The sequence below is a fragment of the Leopardus geoffroyi genome, chromosome B1 (genome assembly GCF_018350155.1).
Source record: "Leopardus geoffroyi isolate Oge1 chromosome B1, O.geoffroyi_Oge1_pat1.0, whole genome shotgun sequence".
In the NCBI taxonomy this organism is placed as follows: domain Eukaryota; kingdom Metazoa; phylum Chordata; class Mammalia; order Carnivora; family Felidae; genus Leopardus; species Leopardus geoffroyi.
In genome coordinates this window covers 35612397-35639780 of record NC_059327.1, presented here as the reverse complement: position 1 = coordinate 35639780, position 27384 = coordinate 35612397, and the positions used below count along the sequence as shown (strand labels likewise).

The 27384-nt window shown below is 54.4% G+C and overlaps 1 protein-coding gene across 12 annotated transcripts; it reads left to right on the top strand.

Moving 5' to 3' along the window:
* Window positions 1-181: 181 nt before the first annotated feature.
* Window positions 182-26121, top strand: DMTN (dematin actin binding protein). Of its 12 annotated transcripts, none has more exons than XM_045457825.1 (16): window positions 182-487; window positions 16727-16932; window positions 17211-17285; window positions 17655-17810; window positions 18732-18776; window positions 19107-19206; window positions 19567-19623; window positions 19854-20006; window positions 20517-20641; window positions 21258-21363; window positions 23646-23710; window positions 23879-23927; window positions 24114-24121; window positions 24300-24365; window positions 24639-24719; window positions 24884-26121. In XM_045457825.1, the coding sequence occupies exons 2-16, from the start codon at window positions 16915-16917 to the stop codon at window positions 24995-24997; spliced, it is 1218 nt and encodes a 405-aa protein (XP_045313781.1). In that variant the 5' UTR covers window positions 182-487; window positions 16727-16914; the 3' UTR covers window positions 24998-26121. The 12 variants fall into 12 exon arrangements, with proteins under 12 accessions (XP_045313781.1, XP_045313798.1, XP_045313808.1 ...); XM_045457814.1 differs by lacking the exon at window positions 182-487 and adding an exon at window positions 6104-6233; XM_045457821.1 differs by lacking the exon at window positions 182-487 and adding an exon at window positions 8127-8374.
* The last annotated feature ends 1263 nt before the right edge of the window (window positions 26122-27384 follow it).

Below are 27384 nucleotides of genomic sequence, written 5' to 3'. Positions count from 1 at the left end.
CGGGTTATCTAAAGGCGGGGTGGAGGGATCCACTACCAAACGGCATTGGTAACAAAGTCTCTCGGAGAGGCGCCCGGGGAAGCGGTGGAAGCCAAGTGCCCCGGCCCGGGCGTGGCCCAGCAGGTGGAGGGGCAGCGCGCGCGCGCGCGTGGGGGGCGGCGGGCAGTGCCGCCTGGAGGGAAAGCGGGGTGTGGGTGGCCCAGGAAGGCCCCGCACCTCCGCCCCACGCGAGGCCGGCGGCCCGGGGCGGGCGCAGGCCCCGGGACCGGCGGGCGCGCCCCTCCCTCCGCGCGGGCTCCGGTTTCCTGGCTGGCACTGCGCGTCCCGTGCTACCTGTTGGGGCGAACCAAACCCAACCCTGGGGCCGGCGAGCGGCCGGGGCCGGGGCAGCAGGCCCGAGCGCCCGCGGAGGAGCGGGCAGGCGCGGCGCCCGGGCGGCCCGCGGACTCTGCAGCCTCTTCGCCGGTAGCCAGATTGCTTTTTTCCGGTGAGGAGGGGGGATGGGGGAGGAGGGCTCAGCCGAGCGGAAGGGGGAGAGCGGGCGAGAATGCGTCCCCTTGTTCCCCAGGCCCCTGCGGGGGGCGGAGGCGGGGGCCACACCTGAGGGGAAGATGCAATTAGAGGCGGCGGGCTGGGCCGCGCGGCCCCGGGGGGAGGGGTGGCCGCGGCGGGAGGGAGGGGGGAGGGCGCTCCCACCCCCAGCCGGAGCTTCTCGGGTGGGCTTTCCCAGACGCCTCCAGGTGTGCTTTAGGGAAGTGGAACTAAGAGCCATAAAACCCGCCTCTTTCCTCCTTTTCGCCGGCGTGTAATCTTGTTGAGGGGGAGGCCCTTCCAGCACGTCTCCCCGCGCAAGCCCGCTCTTCCGTTGATGGACCACCCCCCCCCCAGCCTCAGTTTCTCCTTCCTCTTCTTTCTGGGAAATTGTTGGAGGGAAATATTACGGAGAGAGAGGGAAAAGGATGAGAGACATCCCTTCTCCCCACTTCTCCCAAAAATGGCCCAAAAATAAGGACCGAATAGGCAATTAGGGAGGAGCCTGGTTTAGTCATAATGGGAGGTGAGTGAAGCAGCCGTCCAAGGCGGTGGGGGCCAGGGGTCCCCCCCGCCTCTCCTTTGGTGAGGACTAGAGAGGTCTGACGCCCCCAGCTCTGGGCAATTTAGAAGGCAACAGCCAAGAGGGAGGTCTCTCAGGCCCCAGGACAGACATTCTCCCTCCAGCTTGTCATAATTGCTTTGCACCAGGTTGCTTTTTTCTCTCCCCCCTTCTAATCACAAAGAGCCTTAATCCTGGTGAAGACTGCGGGAGACGTGTTGGGGGTCGTTTTCTGGGAGGGGGGCGGTGTAGGGAGGGTGGTCCGGAGCCACAGCTGATAACTGGCGAGTTCAATGGGATTTTAAACACAGAGGCAACGCCCAGCAATTACCTGAGGACAAAGGGTTGGGGCCCCCAGGTGTGGAGGTCTGGACTTGGGGGGCAGGGGCAGGGGGCTGAGAAGGAGGTGTGTTGGGGAGGGGGAGCTCTTACAATCCCTCTGATTTCCGCAGGAATTTGAGACATTCTTTAAAACTCTAGACTGCCTCCCCCCAGCCCGGCTCTCAGACCCACCCCACCCTCCCTGGCTCGGGTTAGAGACAGCTTCAAAGGTGGACTGGGCCCTTTGTCTTGCCTCTGCTTTCTTCTCTGCCTTTCTCCGGCCCCTCCCTCCCTCTCTTTGACCTCCCCAGCACAGACGGCCTCTGGGGGCCGGCTCCAGAAAGCCCTCACTGTTTCCTTTCTTGCTTTTTGAGGTGAGACCTGGTGGGGAGGGCCTGAGACAGGGAGGAGTGAGGGAGGAAGGCAGCTCTGGAGGCCTGTGCCATCCCTGAGTGCCTTGCCCTGCCCCAAGCACCAAGCCTGGCAAGTCTTGGGTCTCTGGCTTGGCTCTCTAAACCTTCTCCCCACACCTTTTAGTGCCTCTGCCAAGTCCAGGCTCCATACCTAGGGGGCTTTGTCATATCTAGTGAAATCTATTCCAGCTGATTCCATCTGGTCTGGGGGTGAGTTCAAAGGTGCTAAAAGGAAGAAGCCAAAGGAATAGATCTGATAATGGGGTCTCAAGGGATTTAACATGTGGAAAGGGGGGTAGGGGGAGAAGACTTCCCAGAGGACCACAGACTACCCCTGGCTGCTTCTGTGTGCCGGAAGGTTCTAAGCAAGTGTGTGGGTGGGGGTGGGCAGTGTGGGGGAAGACTTAGGGCAAGATGAGCACATCCATCTCAGGGAGGATGTGACAAAGTGGAGGGAGGCAGGCGGCAGGTGCCTCAGATCCTGTGTTGGTTAGGATTACCAAGACCTCCAGCTAAGAATAGCCTGCATATTGATCTCCCCTCCTCTGTGCTGTCCTCCAACAGCCAGATGGAGCAGAGGGGGACATCCACTTACTTTCTAGTCCTCACAAGCAGGCTACTATTTAAATCACTCTGTTGAGCCCTGTCCCTCATACTTTCAGTGGCCAGTGACCTCCTTGGCTTCAGACCTGGCTGTCCTCAGCCTCATATCCCTGGACTCTTTGAAGGACCTCCTCCCCTGCCCCCACACACACCTTTTTGAAGCTCTTTCCTCCTTCTTCATTCTCTCACTGGGACCCTACTCTTCCTGGCTCCTCTTTAGAGAAACATTCCCTAAGATTTCTGCCTTTCTCTTCTCTCCTTGTTCTTCCTGCTGAGTCTCTCCTAGCAATGCAACATGTCAGCTGTCACTACCTTGCACACCATTGCTTTCTCTCCCACACTTGGGAACTGCACCACTGCCAGGCCTCACTGGGGTCTGTCTCAGTTACTACAGCAGCTTTCAAAGTCATGTCTCTGCCTCCTGACACCCCCACCTCCTCCAGGACATCACACAGTTTGTTCCCTGGCCCTACCCAACCCTAAACCACAGCTCTGCCAGTGTTACCTGATCACTAGCAGACTCCTTAGCGTGGTTTTCAAAACTCCTGTACAATCCTGCTCAGCCTCCCTTCCCAGCCCTGTCCCTACAAGTCCCCTCTGGGGAGTTCCAGGAGCTCTGGTTAATAGCCAACCAGCACCCTGTGCCTGGCTCTGTTCCTGAGGTTCCCACTGCCCAGCACACCTTTCTCCAGAATGCTTGCACGCTGCTGTCTCCTCTGCTCCATAGACTTTCCTCCCCTCTGGGGCTAGTGGCAGTCTCTGGTGACACACGTGTCTCTGGCTGCCGACTTGCCCTTCCCTTATGGCCTATATCACAGTTTTCTGGAACTGTACTTATTTGTGCTTGTGTAATGGTTGTGCTACAAAGCAAGTGTCTCAGATGTAGAAGTCGTAGGTCTTTGCCTCCCTCATAGTACCCAGTGCAGTATGTTACACAGAATAAGTATTTGTTGAGGGAATTAAATCGACTGAAGGTCCAGAAAGAAGTCATTGGCTCTGAGCCCTGCAGTCCCTCAAGATGGAGGCAGAATGAGAACCAGAATCCTGCCTCCACCCTCCATCCTTAGGTGGACTTGGGTGGGGAGGGGTCCTAAGCAGTTATCCAAATACTTATTTATCCCCTACAGTGTACAAGCACTGTGCTAGCCCTTCAACTGACCAAAAAGATGGACAAGATATTATGTCATCCCCGGTCAAGATCTCAAGACACTTGAAATATAGGTGGGGGGATAAACCCACTTTTGGAAATTTTGGAACTTTTGGAAATCTCTCTTATACCTAAGATAGCAAAGTGGCATTTGGTACATCCCAAAAGAGGGAAAAAGGAAACAGGAGCTATTGGGAATAAGGACACTAATGTGCACAGAACTCTGGAGATGTGCTTACATGTAACCCCTTATTCAGGGGGTATTCCCATATAATGTGTGCACAAGCTGAGACTCAGAGATATTAACTCATCTACAGTTGCAGCTAGTGAGCATTACAGTCTAGGTTCTTGCCGGTCTTCATCACCTGAGTGGGATGTTCTCTGCTTGTGGCCAAGCAGGGAGGGTTCTCCAGGGTGGGAGAGTACGTGGGGCTGGGACACTGGGAAAGGCTGGAGTTTGCATGATCTTTAAGAATGAGCAGGATTTCAGTTAGCAGAGAAGATATGTAAGGGAAAAATTTAAGAGGGAAAACAGCATGAGAAAAAAGGTTTTGAGGGGCTCCTGGGGTGGCTTAGTCGGTTAAGTGGTTAAGCGTTGGACTCTTGATTTCAGCTCAAGTCATGATCGCACGGTTCGGTTCCAGAATTCGGGCCCTGAGTCAGGCTCTGCACTGGCGGCCCAAAGTCTGCTTGGAATTCTCTTTCTCTCCCTCTCTCTCTGCCCCTCCCCTCTCAAAATAAATAAATGAATAAACATTAAAAAGAAAAGAAAAAAGTTTTTGAGATAGGAAAATGTGAGGAGTGTTCAGGGGAAGGTGAGCAGTCCCTGGGTTTGGATAAAATTGCAAGTTTGCCTGGAGAAGTGGCAGGAAATGATTGGGTTACATGATGTCAAGTTTTGTGTGGCAGAGGCTTTGAGAAGGAGAGTGACCATGCAATTGTGGGGTTGGAGGTTGGGAGAGAGACTGGTCTGGTGGCAGCATGCTGTGAACTAAGGCTCTGGGGTCCCTGAGACAGAGGGTCCAGTGCATAGAGGTGGGGTGTGTGTGTGACTTCTAAACTCTTTGGAGAAAGTGTCATTTCCAGGCCCTCATCTTTCCCTTTATTCCTTTGGCCCAGTTCTTCATCACCTTGCCCTTCTCCTTAGGTGCCCAGGTGCCCTCATTAGCCTCTCCAGGAGTTAATGTTTAGATAGCACAGGGGGAGAGTCCCTGGTGCTCCCAGCCCCAGCAGGCTGGTGCATGGGGCGGGGCAAGGGGCAATGGAGTGAGACAGAGAGAGTACAGAGAAGCCTGTTGCACAGGCCTTGGTGAGGGGGCTGGCGGCAGGGCCGAAGTCCAGCTGGGACATCTGGCACCAGTGATCTTGCTGCAGAAAGGAGCCAAGAACTAGTTGACTGGGGCCTGGGACTGCCTGCCTGAGAGGGGCAGGAGCCCCAGCCCTTGTTGTGGACGAAAGGGGCCATCCTCAAGGCCTCAAGGCACTCCTGAACTTAAAGGTATGCTAGTCCCCTTAGTAGCTGGGTATGGCCAAGTGGTACCCAGGAAGCCTACCCTGGGGCCTGGACAGTAGGCACTGGTGTTCAGTGCTGCCTGGCTCTAGCGGAAAGATTTTACCTCCCCTCTTATCCCAGCCTGAAGGGGAGAGAGGCAAGCACTGGGAGGGGGGATGGTCTACTGGTCTTGAGGAGTCTAGGGCCTTCCCAGGAGGAAGCCACTGGTGACAGAGCAAGTCTCACTGTAGGACAATAGAGGAAGTGGAGGTGCAGCAGAGGCAGACAACAGAAGGGTCTCCTGGCCTGGTTGTGCCCTCCCTGTGAACACCAATACACACACACACACACACACACACACACACACACACGCACACACACACCAGGATCCCTCTCAGTAAGGAATGACCTTGACAGCTACCACGCCTCAGGTCGACAGAGGGAGCCCTAACTCTGCAGTCCCCTTGGTTCCAGGGCTGGCTGGTGGCAGACTGTTCCTGCCCAAGGTGGCTCTCCCACCCTGTGGAAGGACATTCCTGTAGAGTCGGGGGCAGTGAGAATGGGCCTTACAGGATTGGAAGACTCTGATTCTCCTCTTGGTCAAGGGGAATGAGAGGAGGAGATGCTCAGAGATAGCCGAGGTCAGATGCGGGGCAGACTTCTGGGCCCGAAGCCCTGTGTCCACCCCAGCCTTCCTGCTGGAAGCCACCCTCTGACCCTTTAACATAGGTCATCCCTCCCTGTTCCTATCACTGTTCCCCAGCTGCACACCAAGCTTTCTGGAATGGAGGATGCTGCCCAGTGCTGCCTCCCTTTGCAAGTTCGGCCTGCTGTATGGCCCTGAATTAGAGCTGTCCTGAGGCCATACTGGGAGCCAACCCCAGAGCCTTATGGAAATGGGGAGGGGAGACTCAGTGGGAGCCCTGGCCCCTGCAGCTACCCCACCCCCACCTCAGCACCGAGGCAGACCTCAGGCCGCCTCCCTCCATCACTGAAGAGGCAGTAGGAGTCACAGCCGCCTCCTCCCCCCTCCCTGCTGCCGCCGCGGCTGAGCCGGCAGGTTGTCTTGGCAACGGGAGGCGGAGAGGAGATGCGCCGAGGGATGGAGGTGTATGTCACCGAGGAAGCTGCCGTGCTCCTGCCCCACGCCCCAGGCCCCTGAAGGTACCGGAGAGCCCTCCCTTCCCCCTCCCCTTGCCCTTTCCCCTGGATTCCCCCACTCTATCCGAGAAGGGCCTTGTTTCACAGACGAGAATGCTCCCTTCCTCCCAGGCCACAGAGACTCCTACCCATTTCTCATGAGCTACCTCATTCCAGGCCCCTGTCCACAGCTGTCCTTCCCCGCACCAGCTCATTCCAGCCCTACCTCTGGTCACCCTTGCACCGGAAGACAAATCTCCTGGGGTGGCGTTGTCTGGTGGGGGGCAAGTGGGAGCAGGACAGGAACCGTGGTAGTGGGGAAAATCAGGGGTCCTAAAGGGCTGAGGTGGAAAAGCACCTGGTGCTTGGTCTCCTGGAGGGTTGGCAGCAGGGCCAGGGCACTAAGGGTGGGCTTGAAGGGAGGGAAGCAGAGACACTGTCTGAGGCTGGCAGTTTACCCAGAAAGGCCTGATTCCCCCTCCTCCGAGGCTGTAGCCCCTCCTGCCACATCAAAGGTACACCCCCTCCTGCATCTTGTCCTGACCTTTTTTTTCATGGTTAGATGTTTCTTTTCTCACCCCCAGGCTTTCTCATTCCTTTCCACAGGGCCCTCTCCCTAGCCACTCCCCAGCAGCTGAATTCCTTCTACCCTTCCTCAGTCACTCAGCTGCCTGCCTTCTTCATTTCTCCATTCTTTCTGGAGCCCATCCTTTGAAATTCATTCTTCTCTATCTTTCACTAACCCAGACATCCCTCCCTTACTGTCCCTACCTGTCCCCTCCTGTCCTCTTTTCCTTGAGCAAGAGGTCTGGAGCACACTCTCACCTGTCCCCCTCAAGACCCTCCCCCTGTGATTTTCCATTCAGATACCCCAGAGCCCCCTCCCCAGATTCTAGATTTCCCGAAGGACAGCTCATACCATCAGCTGACCGGCTGTGGGCAGTGGTTACCAGGGCAACAGCAAGGGCTGCCTAGGTAGGCAAGTCTGCTGTGAGGTGGAGAGACTGCTGGGGCCATGGCCAGGGCCAGCCGGCTGAGTTCCCTCCCCTGCCCCCCAAGGGTCAAAGATGAACCACGCTCTGCTCTGTGCCCACAGAGAACCAACAGGCCAATGACAGGGTCCTGGACTTGTGAAGGTTTTCCCAGACAGGGAGGGCACATCCTGTAGTTCTGTGCTGGGACCTGGGCATCACCTGGCCGGAAATTCCCTTTTGATGAAGCTGACCCAGTGAGAGATGGAGTCCTTCTCACAGTTGCCAGGGGATTCTGGTAATCTAAGGGCCAACCCAGTCTCTTGTGCTGAGGACCTGGTTTTTCAGATCTTCCCATTCGTCCCTCACCAGGAGGGGGTTAAGCCTTCCTTGAGTGACCAATTCCGGCATCTTTGCCCTCTCCCTACCACTGAGAATCTATGCCCTTTAGCACCCCAGGGAGGCAGGACCCCAGAGGCCTCCATTGCTGCTCTTAGGCAAGGAGTAGGAGATACAGGTGCTGGGAGAAAAAGGTGTTGTCATCTCTCAGTTATCAGTAGAGCCCCCTCTGCCCCCACCCCAACTCAAATTCTGTTTATGAGGAGGCTTGAGGGGCTGTGTGTGTGTGTGTGTGTGTGTGTGTGTATGAAAGTGTGTGAGCATGGAATGTTGCAGGGTTGGGGGTGTGGGAAAGGGAAAAAGGCCAACAGCTCGCGAGTCTGCTTCCGATTCTGCTTCGTCATGATGCCGGGTTAATGCTCCTCTTGTTTGAAACGGATTGAACTGCAGCTTTGAGCTAGGTGGAAGCGCAGACACATACAAACACACACCCTCAGGCCGGCCACACGCTATCAGCTGGAGGTGGGGAGGGTGCTGTGGGGGAGCCAGAGGCCCGCCCGCCAGACCGCCAGACGCAGGCTCCAAGCGCAAGCCTGTGGAGAAGCAGGGTGGGGACGAGGGGGTGGGGGCTCAGAGGGTAGGTCCCCTCCTGTGCCAGCTCCCCCCACCCGCCCACCTACCCCAAGCCGGGTTTTTCCTGCTATTTGTGCTCTGGGAAAGCACGGCTGGGTTCCTGGAAGAGACGCCTATTACCTTGGCTCTGGAGAAAAAGCGACAGCGCAGGGATCTGGGCCTGTGCCTGCCCAGCCCAGTCTTGGGGCCTCAGAGCATCTGGGCGACACTGTCTGGGAAGAGGTAGGTGGCAGGGTCTCCCATCTCTCTTCCCCTCTCTGGGCACTTTGGGCCACAACCCCTGCCTGGGAGTGAGGCTCTGGGTGGTGGCAGGGATCCCCTTAGGAGGGGTCGGCTATGGCCGCTGTTCAGGGGGAGAAACCCTGGGACTAGCTGGGTTTGATCTCATCAAGCCTGATTTGAGGAAGAGGGCTGAGGGTTCATGCTGTCACCCCAGTGCCCCCTTCACCTAGCTGTGCTGGGCAGAAGTGCAAGTGATGGAATTGGGGGGGCACTGGGGTGGGCAGGGGAGCTGTTCTTTCTTTGCTGAATAGTGGGGAGTGGAAGGGGTTGCCCCCCTCGCTCCCAATGTGCTGCAGGTTTTGAGGGGGAAGCACTACACACAGACACCTGAATGCTGTTGGTGAGGGGTGTGTTCCTTGGGAGGAGGTACCTGGTGAGCCCCTTTCTAGCCCTTGGCTGGCCAGGCTGGGGTGAGAACCAAATGCAGAATGATGTTGGGTGGTAGGGCGTGGCTGCAGGCCTGACCCCTGCTCACTCCTGGCCACTGCTGAAGTGCTTGAAGAGGCTGGGGGCTGAGCAGACATTCAGGCCTGTGAGGATCCAGAGGCAACCCCTTGCCAGCCTAGCAGGCCAAGCCCCCTCCCTGGGCAGATGCACCTAGTGTTTCCCTCCCAGGGGACTGTGTTGCCAGGGTTTGAGAGTCAGGGGAGCAGGGGCAGGTGTAGGAGAAGGAAGGCAGTCATGCTTTGGGAATGGGGAGCAGGGAAGCCACCAGGGAGTGGGTAAATGGGGGGCATACATGTGCACAGCTCAGGGAGGGGGTGTCAGCACGGGATGCGAGTGGTTGTGAAGATGGAGAACGGGTGCCAAGAGAGGATCAGTGGGTGGGTGGGAGTGGGTGTCAGTAGCACTGTGTGTCACTGTGTGGGGGCCTTGCTGGGAGAGTGGGGGCGTGATCTTGCAAGCAGGGTACATGGGTTCTGCAACTGTGTTTCAGTGTGGGCTCTCGCCTGTGTGGGCAAAGTGCTATGTCCACATGTGTCTTGCCTCAGTGCTGCTGGCCTCTCCTTATGTTCAACACCTGAGCCAGGCAGTTCACCTGGGGATGCAGGTCTATAGGAATTCCTCTTTTGGGGCTCGTGTGTGTGTGTGTGTGTGTGTGTGTGTGTGTGTGTGTGTAAAATCAGAGTAAGGATACCCTCAGAATTCAGAAAGCTGAACTTGGGACTCAAGATCCTTGCATCTCCCCGCAGCTCTATCAATCTACTTTGTACCAGTGGCACCACAAGGTACCAACAGAACCAGCTATAAGTAGAGACCAGAGCAGAAGCATGCTGAGGACCAAGTAAACCTGAGGAGTTGGGGGGCACACAGAAAGAGGGGCCTCTTCAGAAGGAAGGTATAGAGAAAGGATACATCAACACAAGAGAAGTCTAGGAGAAACTGAATGAAAAGATGCATATTTGTATGAAGTGGGGGGAGTGGAAGGGGCTGCCTGGGCCCAGTCCTGCTGTCATCAGGACGAAAGATGGGGCAGGGCCTTGAGCAGGTGGGTTCTCAGGCTGGGGCCCAGATTTTGGGCCCACCTGCCCTGCCTGATGCTTCAGCAGAGTGTGAGAGGGTGATATATATATATAGTGTTGGTATTAGAGGAACACCAACCCTAGTCCTAGCATATCAAGCAGGCCTTAAAAAATGGGGATGAGGAGAGAAGGGAAGAAGGGCAGGCACAGGCCTGATGGATGCTCCATGAACTGCTGGCCCAGAGCTGGGAGCCCTCTCCTGGCCTTCCTGCACGTCCTTTTGGAGCAAGCATGGGTGCCCCCTGCGCACGCGTGCACACAACCACCCACACCCACCCACCCACACGTACACCCTCAGGCCTCCCTGACTACTGCTGGTCTGCTCCTGCCCACTCTTCCCCTCTCCACCCCAGGATGGGATGCTGTTTTGGGAACCAGTGACCTAGCTGGATCCTTCCTTTATTTCTGGCACTGAATTGTTGCCACAGTAACTGTGGGGGTGGGGCTGGGAGCAGGACAGTGTGAAAGGGAAACAGAGCCAAGGGAGGAAAGATGAAGAAAGAGAAGAAAAAGGGAATGGAAAGCAGAGAGTGAAGAAGGAGAAGGGAAGGGGCAAGGCAGGCAGTCACACTGTGAGTGAAACTGGAGAAAAGGGAGAGGGGCAAAGTTCCTGCCCACACTGACCCCAGCCCACTTGGACAGCTCATTTGCCTCATTTCACAACTCACTTACTCTCTGCACTACCCGCGCCCAGGCTGGCTTGACCCTGCCCAGGGGCACAAAGCCCCAGTCCCCCAGTCTCCCTGTTCCTTGTCCACAAGTCAGGCCAGCGGGCAGGAATCTGGGTGGCTCTACCATGTAGGGTTAGCACTATATAAGGTTAGCCCCAAGGCCCAAGTTCAGATTGAAGTAGGATCTTCAGAGACCCACTGAGAAGACTGTCCATTGGCTTTAGCCTGAGACAGGCCTGGGTAGCAATTCCAGCTTGCCTTCTATTTGTGTGGCTTTGGCAAGTCAGCCTCTCAGCCACAGTTTCCTCATCTCTAAGTGGGGAAGGCTTGTGTGGGGGGTAAAGAGGATGTTATGAAAGTCCACGGCACAGCGACTGGCACAGAGCCAGCGGGGGTTGGCTTAGGATATGAGCAGAGGCTGGACTGGAGGTCCCCAGCTGTGGTTCTGCCCGCTGAGCCTTCATTTCTACAAGTCCAGGGAGGCACAGCCAGGCTAGTCCTATTTGCAGGAGGAGCCGGCTGGGATGGGTGCAGAGGTCTTATCACCCCCAGCCCAAAGCTGAGAGGTTCTAGTTGCCATGGAGATGCGCAGGTGGGCAATGTGAGGTGGGGCTGGGCTGGTGGCTTAGATAAGGCAATGCTGCGGGGCTGGGGAGGGTGGGGTGGAGAAGGAGGGATGAGGAGCCCCAGTGTGTGATGGGAGTGAGCAGCTGGGAAGTCCTCTCCACCACCTGGGCTTGCCTGCCTCCACCGCCTTTCTTTCTTTCCCTGCCCTTCCATCCTGCCCTCCCTTCCTGCTGCAGCCTGCCCTTTTGGTCTGGTTCATAGGAGGTTTCTGGGACCGAGGGGGTGCATGTGCATGTGCATGTGCAGACACAAAGGGTGTGTACGGTCGGGAGAGAGGGTCAGGACTGGAGGAGGGGAGAGTGGGTGTTGACTTGGGAGGAAATTAGCTTTGGGGGAGGGGGCCTCTTGTGGGTGGAGTAAGCAATTGCCTGCATAATGTGATTTGAGAGAAGCCAAGAAATCCCTCCTTTCCTCCCTCTCGCCCTCTCCCTCACTCTCTCTCCTGAGAGAGAGAGAGAGAGAGAGAGAGAGAGAGAGAGAGAGAGAGAAACTCCACCCCAAAGCATTTTTCCTTAAAATTTCACCAGAAAGAACTTCACTTCTTAAGGCTAGCCCTAAATTAAAATGTAGTGCCCTGGAAGAGTAAGAGATCAGTTTGTCAGCGTGTTTCCTAACACACTGGGCACTGCCAAGCAGGCTCAAAGGAATGTGGCTCAGAGTAAGGGAGAGGAGACTCTGAGGCTAAGGGGATGAGACCTAGCACAGGGGACTGCCGCAGGGTTGTGGACAGCTCTGGAAAGGCCCGGGCAACAAACAGAGCAGACACATCATTATTTTGAATCCTGTTTCTGAGTGGCTATGCCTGAAGGCCAGTGTTTGTGCACATGTGAGTGTGGGTTCAGGGCGATTGTGCACTGCAGTGACGTGGCTGGTCTGGTACCCTTCCCCTCACTTCTTGCCTGGGCAGTTACCACTCTGATACACAGTCATTGCCTTATCCTGTACCTCCCTGCCACACACACACACACACACACACTGGTGATCGAGGGGAAGGTGCCAGGGCCACCACCAGGCTCAGCCTGAGGCTCAGAACACATGGAAACTCTCAGTTCTCCCTGGCAGCTCAGCCATCCACACTCCCCACCAGACCTTTTCTACTGCCTTTAGCTTCTGCTCACCAATCTGTCAGATCTGCGTATGGCCTTATCTGTCACTTTTCCTGGGAAAATAATGGCCTCCCAATGGGACTGGCCCAGGCTACATGCTTCTGTGTTGTGGATACCCAACTTTCCCTTTCCTCTCCTTCCAGGGAAGCCTAGAGTTTTCTTTCCAAAGCCAGCCCTCCACTTGGGCCTGAACCACATGCCTCTCCCCTGCTGGGATCCTTCTTCCCTCTTCAATGCCTACAAGCATGTTCAGGTCTTCCCTTTCTTTAAACACCTTCAGCCAATCGGCCTCCTCCAGAGCCACTCTCCAACCCTCTCCCACCCTCTGTCACACTCTTCTTGCCTGTGTGCTATCTAGGCCAGCCCTGACAAGGGAGCCTCACTACTCCTCTGGAAATGCTCTCACAGGCCACCAAACCAGAGAGCCTTCACTCCCTGCAACACTTCCCACCTTCTCTGTGCCAGGGACTCTTGGCTCCATGACCTTCTTTTCTCAGCCCCACTTGCCTACCATTTTTCTCCATATTTATTGCACTCTTACTGTGCACTAGATACACTCCGTGCCCCCAAGGAGCTGGCCATTCTGTTTCACCTCTCCCTTTCATGCCATCTGTGACTATTCTGGTCCCCTTGGTATTTCCCAGGATGCTGGTTTTAAACTTCTTTTCTCCTTTGACAACCTCATGTGCAAAGTACCGTCTGTAGTCAGATGGCTTCCAAATCTCTATTTCCAGCCTGCCCCTCCCTCAACCTCCTGTTGCTCCTGGATGTTCCCATGGGCTCATCGACTGCACCCACCTCAACCTCAAAAAGTGAACTCCATGCTTCCCCTTCTGTCTCTGAGGGCAGCCACCTCCCCATCCCCCAGGGGTTCTCCAGATCAAGTCTGTTTTGCACATTGTGCCTCTAGGATCTCTCCCTTTTGCCTCCTTTCCATCATGGGCCTCATACCCAAGTCAAGGCCCTCACAAACCCCTGCCTGACTGCTGCCGTAGCTTCCAGGCTGGTCTTTGTCCACACTGCCCCTTCCTGTCCAGTTCGTCTTCCAGGCTGAAGCCACATTCAAAGCACTGCTTGGGTCTGTCACTTCTTTGTTTGAAAAAAGTTTCTAAGCGTTCTATGGCTCCTCTTGCCCACAAAATACAGTCTGAATCCCCTAGTCTGGGTTGGAGGCCTCCATAATCTGACCCCTGACCTCCTGCATCAAACATATTTCAACCTTATGAGCTCTATAATTTAGCCATATGTGCTGTTCCCTAGCCAGACCCAGTGCTGCTCCCCATATCTCTACTTTTGCTCATGCTGCTTTATCTCTCAAGAATCCATTTTTTTGGTTTTTACATGAACTCAAACTGGGCATTCAAGGCCTACCTCGAATACCTCCTCTAAGGGATCTTTTTTATTATTCCTTTCTCAACACCCCAGCAGGAGTGATCCCGCCTCCTGTGACTTCTCATGGCTCCTTATATTATCTTATCTAGCACATGTAATTTTCTGCTTTGCGCGCAAGTTATCTACATACATGCCTCATTTCTGGAGGGGCAGCTCGGCTCCCCTGACTCATCTTTCTGTTCTCCATAAGGCTTATCACTGAGTGTTGTCTGTGGTTACTGAAGAATTAGGTACTCAGGAAGTATTTGATGAATGGATAAAGCAATATATGACTGGGTAGGTGGGTGGATGGATAGGTGGGTGGATGGATGGATAGATGGATGGATGGATGGAAGGATGGGTAGATACATGGATGAATGAGTGTTTGGCTCTAAGGCTAAGCCAAGTATATAGTTAGTTTGACAATGGCTTTACTTTAACACAGTAAAGATCAGAGAGGAGTGAAAAAGAACTAACAGCTCTTGAATATGTATTAGAGTTTACTCTGATCCTCAGACACCTAGTTAAAAGCATTACAAAGTGAGAGCTAAGAAGGCAAGAGAAGGATAAAGCTCTGGAATGGAGTCTTTCCATGGGAACCAAATACCTAGTGTGACTCTGATGGCCAGAGTCCTGTCTTAGACAAGCCTTGACTCTAGAATTTCAAAAAGACTTGAGGGGTGCCTGGGTGGCGCAGTCGGTTAAGCGTCCGACTTCAGCCAGGTCACGATCTCGCGGTCTGTGAGTTCGAGCCCCGCGTCAGGCTCTGGGCTGATGGCTCAGAGCCTGGAGCCTGTTTCCGATTCTGTGTCTCCCTCTCTCTCTGCCCCTCCCCCGTTCATGCTCTGTCTCTCTCTGTCCCCCCCCCAAAAATAAATGTTGAAAAAAAAAATTAAAAAAAAAAAAAAAGACTTGAGAAATGTGGCAGATTTTAGTCTATCCCCACAATGCACCTGACACGGCACTAGGCAGGCACTTTGAATCATGCCAATGCTGAAGAACAGTCATTTTCAGCTCACAACTCTGGACAACTTTTTAACCTGAGCCTCAGTTTTCTCATCTGTAAAATGGGTCTACCTTTGTTGTTGAGGGGGGATGAAACAAAATCATTCTTTTAAAGTCCTTATCAGAGGCACCTGGCTGGCTCAGTTGGTGGAGCATGCGACTCGACTCTTGATCTCCGGGTTGTAGGTTCAAGCCGCACACTGGGCATAGAGATTACTTAAAAATAAAATCTTAAAAAAAAAGTGCTTATCAAAGTACCTAACATGACCATTCAAAAAATGGTATCTATTGTTATTGTTTTGTCCTCCAGAAGTTAGCACTCATTCTGGTTAGTGAAAAAACATTTTCTGGCATTAGGCAACATATAATCAAGGGCAAAGTTATGCAGGTTTCTTTTTCAGTCCCACTGGAATTCTGAGAAGCGTTATAAGAAGGCCTAGAATAGTAGGGGAGGCCTCCCAGAGGAGCAGAGCTTAGGATGGCCCCTGAAGGACTAGTGGGTTCTGGGAGACATGGAAGGGGACAGAGAATAGTGGAAAGGGCATGCGCAAAAGCAGGGACATGGGAGTGAGGGCTGCTTTTGCAGCAAGCAGGTGGTTTTGGTGGGGGAAAGAGGGTGAGCAGAAGAATGGCCTGATACAAAGTAACAGGTGATAAGATTGGGAGCACCAATGACCTCAGTCTTTCATTACCCCCTGTGGTAAAGAACAGCTACAGAAAAGACACAAAAGTTCATTAGCCCTTGGGGAAATAGAAATAATAATAGTTAATACTCCACATAGAATTTATAATGTTTTAAGCATTTCACATTTTATAACTTATCTAATACGCAGAGCCACCCCATGATATAGATACTATGACTGTCTTCCATTTTACAGATGAGAAATGTAAGTACAGAGAGAGTAAGTAACTTGCCCAAGGTCACACAGCTGCTGAGTAGCAGAGTCTACTCACTCCCAGGTACTCTGGTCCAGAGTTCATGCTGCCTCTTCCCTGTACCTTCTGTAGCCATCAACTCTCTGCACTCTAAGGCCCATGGCCACCATGGCTGGAAAGTCAGCCAGGCATTCACTGAGTGGTTATTATGTGTCTAGTACAGGCAGTGGGGGGATGGGAAGATTGCTAAGGGAATCAGGGATGAAGGGGAATACATGGACTGTGGCCCCAGGGAACTCATAATCTACTGCAGCAGACAAGACCCAACTCCCCAGGAACAAAGAGGCAGCAGTGCCAGCTGGGATGCCTTCCTGCTGAAGCTAGGGGCCCTGCCTTGTAGAGAAGTAGCAATTCAGAGGACAGCCTCAGCACAGGCATTCTGAGAAGGCTGTGCAGAGCTGGGATGTGGCCTCGACCCCAAAGGGGACTCTATCAAATGCCTGCAAGTGAGACTGCCTGCTGGACAGGGACAGGGACACCGAATGTGGTCTCCCTCCACACTCCCCTCCCTTTTTCCAGGAGGCCTCCCCCAGCCCATGACAGGGCCACTTCATGCCAAGTCAGTTTCACTGCATCTCCACCCAGTCTGTTCACCTGATAGGTTCAGTAGGTCCCTCTGTGTTAAACCTGCCTGGGATTTGAGACACAGGGGGCACAATGGACAATGGATTGAGTAGGGAGAAGGACAGGCGCCAGCACAGAGCCAGGGAGAGAGGCCACGGCCTTGGCCGAGAGGAGTGAGAACCAGGGCTTGAAACCGGACTGCAGCCCCAGGGCAGGGCAGGTGTGACAGAGCCGGAATGTGAGGCTGCACCGGAACGGGTGACCCCTGCAGTCATTTCCTTTCCGGCCAGAGAACAATGGCTCAAAAACAAGTGCAGTCCCTCCACTTTTCCCGCTTTGCCGTCCACACGCGCGCTCGCTTGCTTACCCGGGGCTGAGCGAATGGAAAGCCTGAACCCTGAAGGGCGCTGGCTCCCTTCCGCCCTGCTCTCCGGAGCTCCCAGAGATCCGGGGCCCCACCGCCCTCCCTGGCACGTTCTTCCCTCCCAGGCCCGGCACTCGGTCACCAGCCGGGAGAGTCACTGAGGGATGAGGTCGCCACAGCCCAGTGGAACGCACTTTCTGCTCTCGTGGCCCCGAGCGCGCAGCGCCCAGGAGCCGGGCAGAGCCTGACGCCCTGTCGTCAACCCTCGCGCACGGGGCTCTGCGGGTGACCGGACCGGCCAGCTCCCTGCTGCATGGAACGGCTGCAGAAGGTGCGCGGGAGGTGCCCCCCCCCCCCCCCTCCTTCCCGGCAGTGCGCGGCCTGGGCACCGGGTGGGGCCAGGCTTCCCCGCCGAGGGTCAGGTCGGGAGTCGAGGTGCCACCTGCTGGTTGCCTGCAGAACCGCACCTCGGGGCCCCAGAGGCCTAAGGAAGCCCTCCCCTGCCCCAGCCCCACCCTCCTTCCCTCCCTCCGCCCGGAGGAGAGCCAGCCCGCACCCGGCCCTGGCACGCACGCTCATTCCCACCCGCCCGCCTTTCACTCTCCCCAGCAACCACTTACCTCCCCTGGGAGCGTCAGCTCCTCCCGAGGCTCCAGTGTTCCTGGCTCTCCCTCCAGCATCGTGGTGAGTACTTCTCGGCCACCAGCACCCCCAAGCTGGGACAGGGATGGGGTGGGGACACTGCTGGGCCACTTCACCCAGAGCCTCCCTGACGATGGTCCTGCCAGGGCTGATGAGCAGAGAGAACCCAGAAATCCAGAGAAGGTTCTCCACACCCCCCTTCTCTGGTCTGGTCCTGCCTCATTGTACCCAATATGCTAGGTGAAGGATTATCATTTTGTAAGGTGACTCTCTAAACTCTTAAAATTAAAATAATAGAATTATTAACTTTTAAGAGCTGACATCTCAGATGGCTGCCCGTTTTCTTCCTAAGGCCAGTATTCTAGGTGAGGCTTTTGGCACATCTGTTCCATTCACACCATTTCCCTTCAGGCCAAGATGGACAATCAGGTGCTGGGCTACAAGGACTTGGCTGCCATCCCCAAGGACAAGGCCATCCTGGACATCGAGCGGCCTGACCTCATGATCTACGAGCCCCACTTTACCTATTCTCTCCTGGAACATGTGGAGCTTCCCAGAAGCCGGGAGGTGAGGGGTGGGAGGCTCCTCTTGGACAGGACTTGGGGGAAAGGGCTCCCCCAGCCACACCGGGTAGGAGGTGGAATCCCTCTGACGCTTCCTTTCCTGGTGGCCAGACTCCAAAACAAGAAAAGGAACTGTGGGCAGAAATCAACCAATGGTCAACCCAGTGTTTGTGGAGAGCAGGCAGAGACAGGCCGGAGGCTGGAGGATAAGCTCCATGCAGAGAGTGGGGAGGCCGTTTGAATGGCAGCCTCACAGAGCCAGTAGGGGGGGCGGGGGGGGGTTATGGAGGAAAAGGGTGTGAGTGGACAGAAAAAGCAAATTTGCCAAAAGCCCTCAGGAGCACTGGACGAGAAGGCTGGAATTCCTAGCTGAGTGACCTGTGTGAAAGTATGGTTTCAGTTTCCCCTCCTGTAAATCGAGGCAATACATCTGCCCTCCCACCTCACCAGCTATTTAAGTGTGAGAGAGAACTTGTGGCAGCTACTTTGTAAGCCGTGTTCCAGAAAGGGGTAGTGTCATGGCTGAACTGTGGGCTGGGGGCAGGCTGGGAGCTACCCTGCTGGGAGCCCAGACCCCATCCTGGCTGCTTGTGGGTCTTGTCCCTTCCCCTGGGCGCTAGGCTCTGAGGACAGGGTCAGAGCCACCTTCAATTGGCCCTCAGAGCACAAGCACACTGCTCCAAGATCCATGGCTTCTTCGTACATCCAGAGAAAGAGAGGGCTCTGCCCAGGAGAGCACTAGGATGAAGAAGGATGGAGGGCCAGTTCTGGGAACTGGCAAGGACTGAGAGAGAAGAGGTGGCTCAGAAATTGGCCAGGCAAGGGTGCAGAGTTGGGCGGGGGATGAAGTGGCCCTTCCGGGGCTCTAGGGATGAGGATTTACCCCTACCCTTGTGGCTCTGACCAGCCTCCTCTCCATCCGCAGCGCTCACTGTCACCCAAATCCACATCCCCCCCACCATCCCCAGAGGTGAGTCTGCCCCACACCTGACACTTGCCCGGCTCCCCTCCCCCACACATATGCAGAGCCCATGGGATGACCTCATCCTGTTGCTGACCAGCTCTGTGTCCATCTGTCTGTCTGACCCAGGACCTCATTTAACCCTTTCTCCCTGGGTCAGACATCATCAGTAGGTCGAGTCCTTGGATACCCTTCCTCTGCCCTGGGGTTGGGGGCTTGTGGGCTGTTAGGGTGGGGGGGATAGAGATGGTGGAGTCAGGTGAAGCAGTGTCTCTCTGGGTTGGAGAGGGTAGGGTGGGAGACCTGGGAGCTTCAGTGAACCACACTTCTGTTCTGCAGGTGTGGGCAGAGAGCCGGTCCCCTGGAACCATCTCTCAGGTTTCAGCCCCAAGAGCCACTGGGACCCCACGGACCAGCCTACCCCATTTCCACCATCCTGGTAGGCTTTACTGTCATTGTGGCTGCACCCTTTCCCTGGGACCTCTTTTTCCTGCAGGAACCCAAGCTTTTTACTGTCTGTCCCCCACTCTCTGGGGTATATGCTCACTATGGAATTGGCTGGAACCCCTGATGGCAGGACCACAGGCGGATGGTGCCTTCCCTCCCACCCAACTAGAAAAGTGGGAAAAGTCCCAATCCCCTGAGGGACAGCTCTAGGAACTCCAGTTCTGTCTTGGCTCTTGGCAGGAGCCCATGAATTTCCTGCCTTCTTCCATTCCATTTGTGCCTCCTCATTGGCCTGGTCTCGCCCACCATCAGCATATCCTCCTTCTCATCTGCTCTTGCTCCCTGTCCACAGAGACAACCCGCCCAGATTCCAACATCTACAAGAAGCCACCTATCTACAAGCAGAGAGGTGAGGGTTCCCCTCACTGACCTGGGCCACTTTGCGCCACCGGCTAGGGGACCGTGGGAGAATAGCTGTTCATAACAGCATATAACCTCTGCTCTGTATTCTTTGCTGTGTGTTGTGTTTACACCCATGGTCTCACAGGTGTGAAAGAGGACAGGAGAGGGAGTTAGGGGCTGGGCTAGGCCGAGGTGGCCTGGCAGGGGGTATGGGCTGACCCTGACCTTCACCTGCAGAGTCCATGGGAGGGAGCCCTCAGAGCAAGCACCTCATCGAGGACCTCATCATCGAGTCCTCCAAGTTCCCTGCAGCCCAGCCGCCTGACCCCAACCAGCCAGCCAAGATTGAAACCGACTATTGGCCATGCCCTCCGTCGCTGGCCGTCGTGGGTAGGACACTGTGTTGGAGAGGGGAAAGGGAGGCCTGGGATACTGCCTCCCGAGAGCTGCTGTTGAAGCTCCATGAACCCACCCTCTCCCCACGCCCACCCCACGTCCTTCATGGCCCTCTCAGCCCATCGCCCTTCCCTGTGTTCCAATGGCTCTTGGTGTGTGTGGCCCTGCTTGTTAGTCTTTCATTCACTTTCCTTTCATTTGGCCACTCAGCAGACATTTACCAGAAGTCTGCCTCCCAAGCTCTGTGACAGGAGCTCTGGGAGAGAGAAAGAGGAGCAAGACAAGGGCTTAGTCCCCTGTAAATTTAAGTCATGTGAGTGTGCATTGCCTACTCAGCTTTACCACAAGGCTAGAAAACGTTACCTTTATTTTATTTTTTTACAAAATAATTTGTAGTGTTCTCTTCAAGGTGCAGCCCAGTTGCCATGCACAAAGCCAGCACCTGACAAATGCTTGTTGAGCGAATGGCTGATTGATGAGCCTGCTTTTGCCTGTGTTCCCCAGAGACAGAATGGAGGAAGCGGAAGGCATCGAGGAGGGGCGCAGAGGAAGAGGAAGAGGAGGAAGATGACGACTCTGGGGAAGAGATGAAGGCTCTCAGGGAGCGTCAGAGAGAGGAACTCAGTAAGGTAGCATCTCACTACCCCCCAGACACCCTGCCTATATCTTCTTGGGGACAAAAGTTCTGGTTCACTAGCTGTTCTGTTCTGAATGGTGTCATGCCTGAAGAACATCCTTGTAGGAACACGAGGAACCCCCCTTCTTCCCAGGACTTCAGCTTGCTGCTACTGAATGGACACCAGGACCTTGTGCTGCTTTTGGGAAACACTAGTTAATTTAGGGTGAAAAGGAAAGAAAAGGGTGCCCCCTCACAGTGCTAGGCTTCAGTAGACTAAGTTCACGGGAAGAGGAGCAAGGAGAGAGCAGGCCACTGGTCTCCAGAGCAGGAGAAAGGGTGTTGGGGGTCCTGGAAAGGTCACTGACGGTGGCACGGACTTGTGCTCTGGGATGCAGAAGCCACTAGGATACAGTTACACTGAGCTGCGCTGATTCCTTGCTCTCCAGGGTGGCCAAACCCAGTGTGGCAGTGCATCAGACAGTGACAGGCCCCACAGGCTCCAGGGCATCACCGAGCCACTCGGAAACCAGTCCCCAGTCCTGCCTGCAGATACCCAGCTCTGAACCTTTTGGAGATGAGAAATGAGGGTAGAAGTCTTGGACCCATCTTCCTTTCTCCTTCTCCAGGTTACTTCCAACTTGGGAAAGATGATCTTGAAAGAAGAGATGGAAAAGTCATTGCCTATCCGGAGGAAAACTCGCTCTCTGCCTGACCGGACACCCTTTCATACCTGTGAGTGTCATGGGGTGGGGGGGCTCCGAATCACCTGGCCAGACCTTGAGGCCAGAATCGGAGTCTGAGTTTGTTTATCATATGCCCAGCTCTGTGCTCCTGCAGTGTAAGGGACAAAAGATCGTGTCACTGGCTCAAGGCACTCGTGTTCTCCTTAGGGCAAGAATACCAGTCATGGAATAAGACTAAAGCAGAATTAGCAAATTTTGTTTAACTTATCAAACACTTATTGTGTGTTCAACATATGCTAGACATTGGGGATTATAAAGAGTCGAAAATATAGTCCTGTCCTTCAGTAGCTCCCGGTCCATGGGGAAGCTGACATGAGAATTACGGTCAGTGCAGTTTGGGGAGGTGTTGTGGTGACATGAGAGGCACACAGTGAGTGCTTCGAGAGGATTGTGACTGGGCCTGGGGCTGGAGGGTCGGGGAGGAGGGTAACTAGGTCTTGAAGCGAAAGAGTGAGTGGGGGAGAAGGGCATTGTGGACACAGGACAGTGTGCGAGCAAAGGCAAGGAACAGTAGGATTGGGAAGAGTTACAGTAAGGCCTTTTTAGAGAATGTAGAATAGTGAAGGCCAGAAGAAAGAAGCAGATAGAGAGATGTCCCAAAGGTTGGATTCAATTTTCATGTTCTACCAGAATTTGCTATTCAGTCAAAATTAGCTCTTTAACTTCCATTTTGGCCTTGCAGAGTTGAATGGCCAGATATCTACCACACCATCATGTTTGGCATCCCTGAACTCCTATGTGACCAGTGATCACATGACTGCTTGACTGCTTACGTTACTGTCATAGCTAATCAGCCTCAACAGTTTCAGAATTGTGAACAGGCATGTCATTCTGACTTGATGGTAGTGTTGAAATGGTCACTTTCAAACGTAAATGAGCATTCTAAAAATAATTCCAAGTGAAAATCTTCTGATATGCTTTGTAGGTTGAAATTCTATCATTCATTTGAAATATAAATGTATACTTATCACAGAAATGAAATGCTTCAATAGTGAATGATCATTGTAGAAACAGATAATTTCCTATACAAAAGTAAGAAGTATTTAAAAAAAATTTTTTAACGGTTCTTAATTTTTGAGAGACAGAGACACAGAGCGTGAGCAGGGGAGGGGCATAGAGAGAGACAGAGAGAGGGAGACACAGAGTCCAAAGCAGGCTCCAGCCTCTGAGGTGTCAGCATAGAGCCTGATGGGGGCTTGAATTCACAAACTGTGAGGTCATGACCTGAGTCGAAGTCGGATGTTCAACCACTGAGCCATCTAGGTGCCCCTTAAAAGAATGTTTTAAGAAGACAATTCCTTATAATTTTGAATCTGTCAAGGCTGAACCTTCAAACAAATTGTTTATCAGGACACATGTCTGGCTCAGTCAGAGGAGCACGTGACTCTTAATATTGGGGTCGTGAGTTCAAGCCCCACATTGGGTGTAAAGATTACTTACATAAATAAATACATACACTTTAAAAAAATGTTAATCAAAATGATTGCCATAGATTGCCGATGATTTCTAGCATTTTGACATGAAAGAGTTTTGAGATCTGGGCAAACTAAGAATCTTAGGTACAAAGTTCTCTTTAGGAAAACCTGTTACTGAAAACCAACAATATGTAGAGATAGAACGCCTAGTGATCCTATGAAATGTGTAAGTTCAAAGTGATATCTGATCTTGCACACGTGAAGTCCCTCTCTAGATATTTTTAAGTGATCTCTACACCCAGCATGGGGCTCGAACTCATGACCCTGAGGTCGAGAGTCGCATGCTCCACCCACTGAGGCGGCCAGGCGCCCCACAAACATGGTGTATACAGACTTCTGTGCTAGTATACTGCTGCCACAGTCTAGCAGTTGATGGCGCTGAGGAAATGATCGTTTCTGTATGATAACGTCATACATCTGAAATGTGATTACTAGCATTGCTAATTGTAAATTATGATTCCGTCCGTCATTTTGACGAAATTTCAGATATATTTCTGTAGTCCAGAGTTTCATCTTATGACGGTGAGCCTCATCATCTGACTGTCACTGGCCAACTATCAGTTTTAACACTTGGGCATTTCGTCCAGATGTGTGTTTGTTTAGAGAGACAGCCCAGAGCTGCCAGCACAGTGCCGCTTGCTGAAGGTAATGGGCAAGAGCCAAAAGCCAACAGGGGCTCCCCGGGCCCCCCAGGTCTGCCCTTCACGGCCCTGCCTCTGGCAGGGGAGGCCAGGGAGGCAGCCCTCTCAGGAATGGCTGTCCAAAGGCACCGACCAGGCCTCTTGCTCTCTTCCAGCCCTGCATGCAGGAACATCAAAGTCATCTTCTCTCCCCGCCTATGGCAGGACCACTCTGAGCCGGGTAAGGTCCCAGACCAGAGATCAGCGCCTGCCAGGGAAGAGTGTGTCTTTGGGCACCTCTGAGGGACTGAGCTACTTGGGCATCCTGAGGGCACAGGAGACCCTTAAAGTGAGGGGGAACAGTGTGGAATCCTCTAGCTTCCTTCTGATCCCTTCATGTCCTTTCTAGCTACAGTCCACAGACTTCAGCCCCTCTGGGAGTGAGACTGGAAGCCCAGGTGAGAGGCAGGGCCATCCAATACCAGGCGAGCAGGGAAAGAAAGGGGCCTCAGCAGGCCCCAGGGCAGCCCCGCGTCTGTGATGTGGGCTGGGCTGTGGCTGGAGGTTGGGGAGGCTGAGCTGGCAGGCTTGGAGGCCTGCTGACCTTTGAGCTACCTCCAGACAATGACTCTTCTCTCCCACAGGCCTGCAGGTGAGTGCCTCCTGGAGGGGAACACATGGAGCAGCAGAAGCCATGGATGAGTGACAGGCAGCATTGGGGGAGGGGGGTGTGGGGCCACAGAGGCCTGGTAAGGACTCGAGAAGCCCAGGGTAAGGCTGGGGAGGTCTCCCTGCCCCACTCTGGCTCACTGCGGCTTTGGTCTCCCCAGAACGGAGAGGGCCAGAGGGGGAGGATGGACCGGGGGAACTCCCTGCCCTGTGTGCTGGAGCAGAAGGTGAGGGGCAGGGGCAGAGTCAGGGGTGGTGGGCCGGGGACAGAACCATCTACAGTGGGGGTGGGCCAGCCAGCCGGGGGGAGAAGCCAGGGAAGTGAATGCACTAAGGGGTCGATGATGGGAGGGGCAGCAGGGAAGTTGGGGGACATGGCTGGCAAAAATGGCATGAGCCCTGAGGGCCCCTACAGGCTGATAAGGGGCCCAGGGAATTGAAGGGTTACACTGACAGGAAACTCTACGAGCCTAAGACTGCCCCTTCCCCTCCCTGTCCAGATCTATCCCTACGAAATGCTGGTGGTGACCAATAAGGGGAGAACCAAACTGCCTCCAGGTGTGGATCGGATGAGGCTTGAGGTATGCGGAGGAAATGTGTGGGGTGGGCTTAGGTGCCACTAATGGGGTGCCTTCCCCTGCCTGATGGGGAGAACCGGGGGCCTCTTTGAGTGCTCCCTTAGTCATTTGGCCAGCCCCACCCTGCACCCCTGTTCCTAAGCTGCCCCTGCGTGTCCTCTCTACAGAGGCATCTGTCTGCGGAGGACTTCTCAAGAGTATTTTCCATGTCTCCTGAAGAGTTTAGCAAGCTGGCCCTGTGGAAGAGGAATGAACTCAAGAAAAAGGCCTCTCTCTTCTGACCACCCCTCCCACTCCTTGACTGACCCTGTCCCCTGCTGCTTCAGGGCTCTGGAGCTGGGGTCACTAGACCCCAAAGCATCATCCCTTGGGGGAGCAGGGAGGTGGGGTGGAGGTAGGGTTGGCTCCATTCCCCAGGTGAGGAGGAACCAAGACCTCTGCAGTGCTGGGGTTGTAGGACATGAACTTGCTTCCCCATAATGAGCTAGGGGGGGGGGCCTCCTTCCCTCATCCCTGGTCCTCACTGCACAGGGCAAACCCAGTCTGGACTCCAGCACACACAGAGTTAATGTTTGCACCCTCTCCCCACCCCAACCCCACATGAAGGTCCCCACAAGAGAGTGAGGAGAAACGAGGCAGCATTAGTGGTCAGGCATGTTGGCTGTCTTGACCAAACGGGTGGGTAGGACCCTCGGACCTGCTAGGAGGCAGGTGAGGGTGGGAAGCAGCCAGGCAGGCAGGGAGAGCCCCAGGATGCTGTGTGCACCCAAGCACGCCTCCTCACCTCACCTTGGACAGCTTCCCCTACACCTGGGCCTCTGGCTTCTCTGACTCTTAGCAGGAGCAGGCTTGAACTCAGCCTCTAACAAGGAGGCCACCCTGCCCTCCAGCTCACCTTGTCCTCTCCTTGTGACCCCTAAGCTTCAGAGCCTCTTGCTCCAGCCCTGTGGCTTCCCCAGAAGCCTTGGCTTAGAGTGGAGATGTTGCAGAACCTCAGCCCGCCGTCAGCCTGCAGGCAAAGTCCGCTAGACTTCTAGCACCCAGGTCCCGGGCAGAACCCAGGCCTTCAGGCTCCTTGGATGGGATCAAGAGGCCAGGCTGAGTGTCCTGGCTAGCAGGTCCCGTCCATTCCCACGCATCCCCCACCACGCTGTCTAAAGAATGTAATTTATTGGGGCACCCCCCCAGCTGCTTTCTCTCCTAACTCTCTGCCCTACTTTAATCACACTCCCAGCTTTTCTTCTCTACAGAAACATATGTGTATATAATTATATATATATTTTTGCCTGGGGCTGGGTTTGGTACCTGCCCAGACTCTGGCATCCCTTTCCACTGTGTGTGTGTGTGATAATGCTGTGGGAGGGGGACTCTGCTTGGAATTAAAAGGTTGCACTGGGCCCCCAAATCTATTTGTTCTTTCTGAGTCACCAGATCTGGGAAGGAGGGAGAGGTGACACCAGGATGAGGAAATCCATGGGAGTGAGGGTTCAAGTGGGGAGCACATAGGGTCGGAAGAGGTGGGGACAGCACACACACTGCCCTCAAAAGCAGGAGCTAGCATAGCAGGGTCCCATCTGCCTCCTCTTCTGGGCTGTGTGATGGTGGTGTGGAGGAAGGGCAGAAAGTCACACTGTGGAGCCTGATATAGGAGCCAGCTGGGAGGAAAGCTTGGCTGTCCTCTGCTGAGGCCCTATATACTCACCTTGGCAGTCAAGCTCATCAACACCTGACGTGAATGCACCCTCTGGGGCCTAAGATACTCACTGTTCAATGGGGAGGCCAAACACACAGAGAAGTTCAATGGTGTAGGAGTAGGCGGTGAGCTGACTTGTGAAGAGCAGGCGGGGAAAACCAATCAGTGGAGAAATGCTGGGTGAGATCTAGCGGAAGGCTGGTTAAGTGGAGGCTGAGGGAGGAGGTGGGTCACATGGTCTTGGTTGACTTAGCAAGGCCTCCGGTGGGGGGGTGGGTAGACAGGGAACCAAAGTGTGGAGGTGGGTGGAGGGGGTGAAGGTTGGAAGATCAGAAGAACTTCAGTTGTGGGTGCTTGAAGGGAGGGGCTGGGCTCACCTGGCCAGAACAGAACCCAGATGTGGGTGCATAAAGAGGCGCGCAGTCAGAAGGACTAGGTGAGCTAGAGTGTGAAGCTAAGAGCTGGAACCTGATTCCAGTCTGCTACCCCTGAGACGAGTTTCTATCCCCTTTGGCTGAAACAAAAGCAAAGGGGATAAGAATCCCTCCAATGCAGACAATTATTTTAAGCTGTAGAAGCTCTGATACGTCTACAACATGGTTTCATCCTTTCAACAACCTGCGAGGTAACAGCATAGATCATTTTAATCCTTTTAGGCAATGAGAAAATTGTAGAAGAGTTCAGCCGAAGCCTGAAGGTACGTGTAAGTGAATGAGTGGAGAATGGAGACAGACATCCAAGTTTCATCACTGTTAACCCAGGACTTTCCCCAACGTAGTTCCCTCTCAAGGGGTAGCAAGGAGGGCCGACTAGGAGGCGTAGAGAGAATAGTCTCCAACACCAGTACCCAGTTTTAGGTGTTCAACCAATGTTTGGAGGGCTTACCCTGTTCCAACATTAGAGATTCAGCGGTGACAAGGCCAGCATCCTCAGGGCCACGGAACTCCCAGGGTGTTGAGCACCAAGGGATGCTGA

Excerpts from the sequence above, each read along its gene's own strand:
- DMTN (XM_045457825.1), top strand. Across the intron at positions 17,811-18,731 it reads AGCTTCCCAGAAGCCGGGAG|CGCTCACTGTCACCCAAATC; the intron begins GTGAGGGGTGGG and ends CTCCATCCGCAG. Across the intron at positions 18,777-19,106 it reads CCCCCCCACCATCCCCAGAG|GTGTGGGCAGAGAGCCGGTC; the intron begins GTGAGTCTGCCC and ends TCTGTTCTGCAG.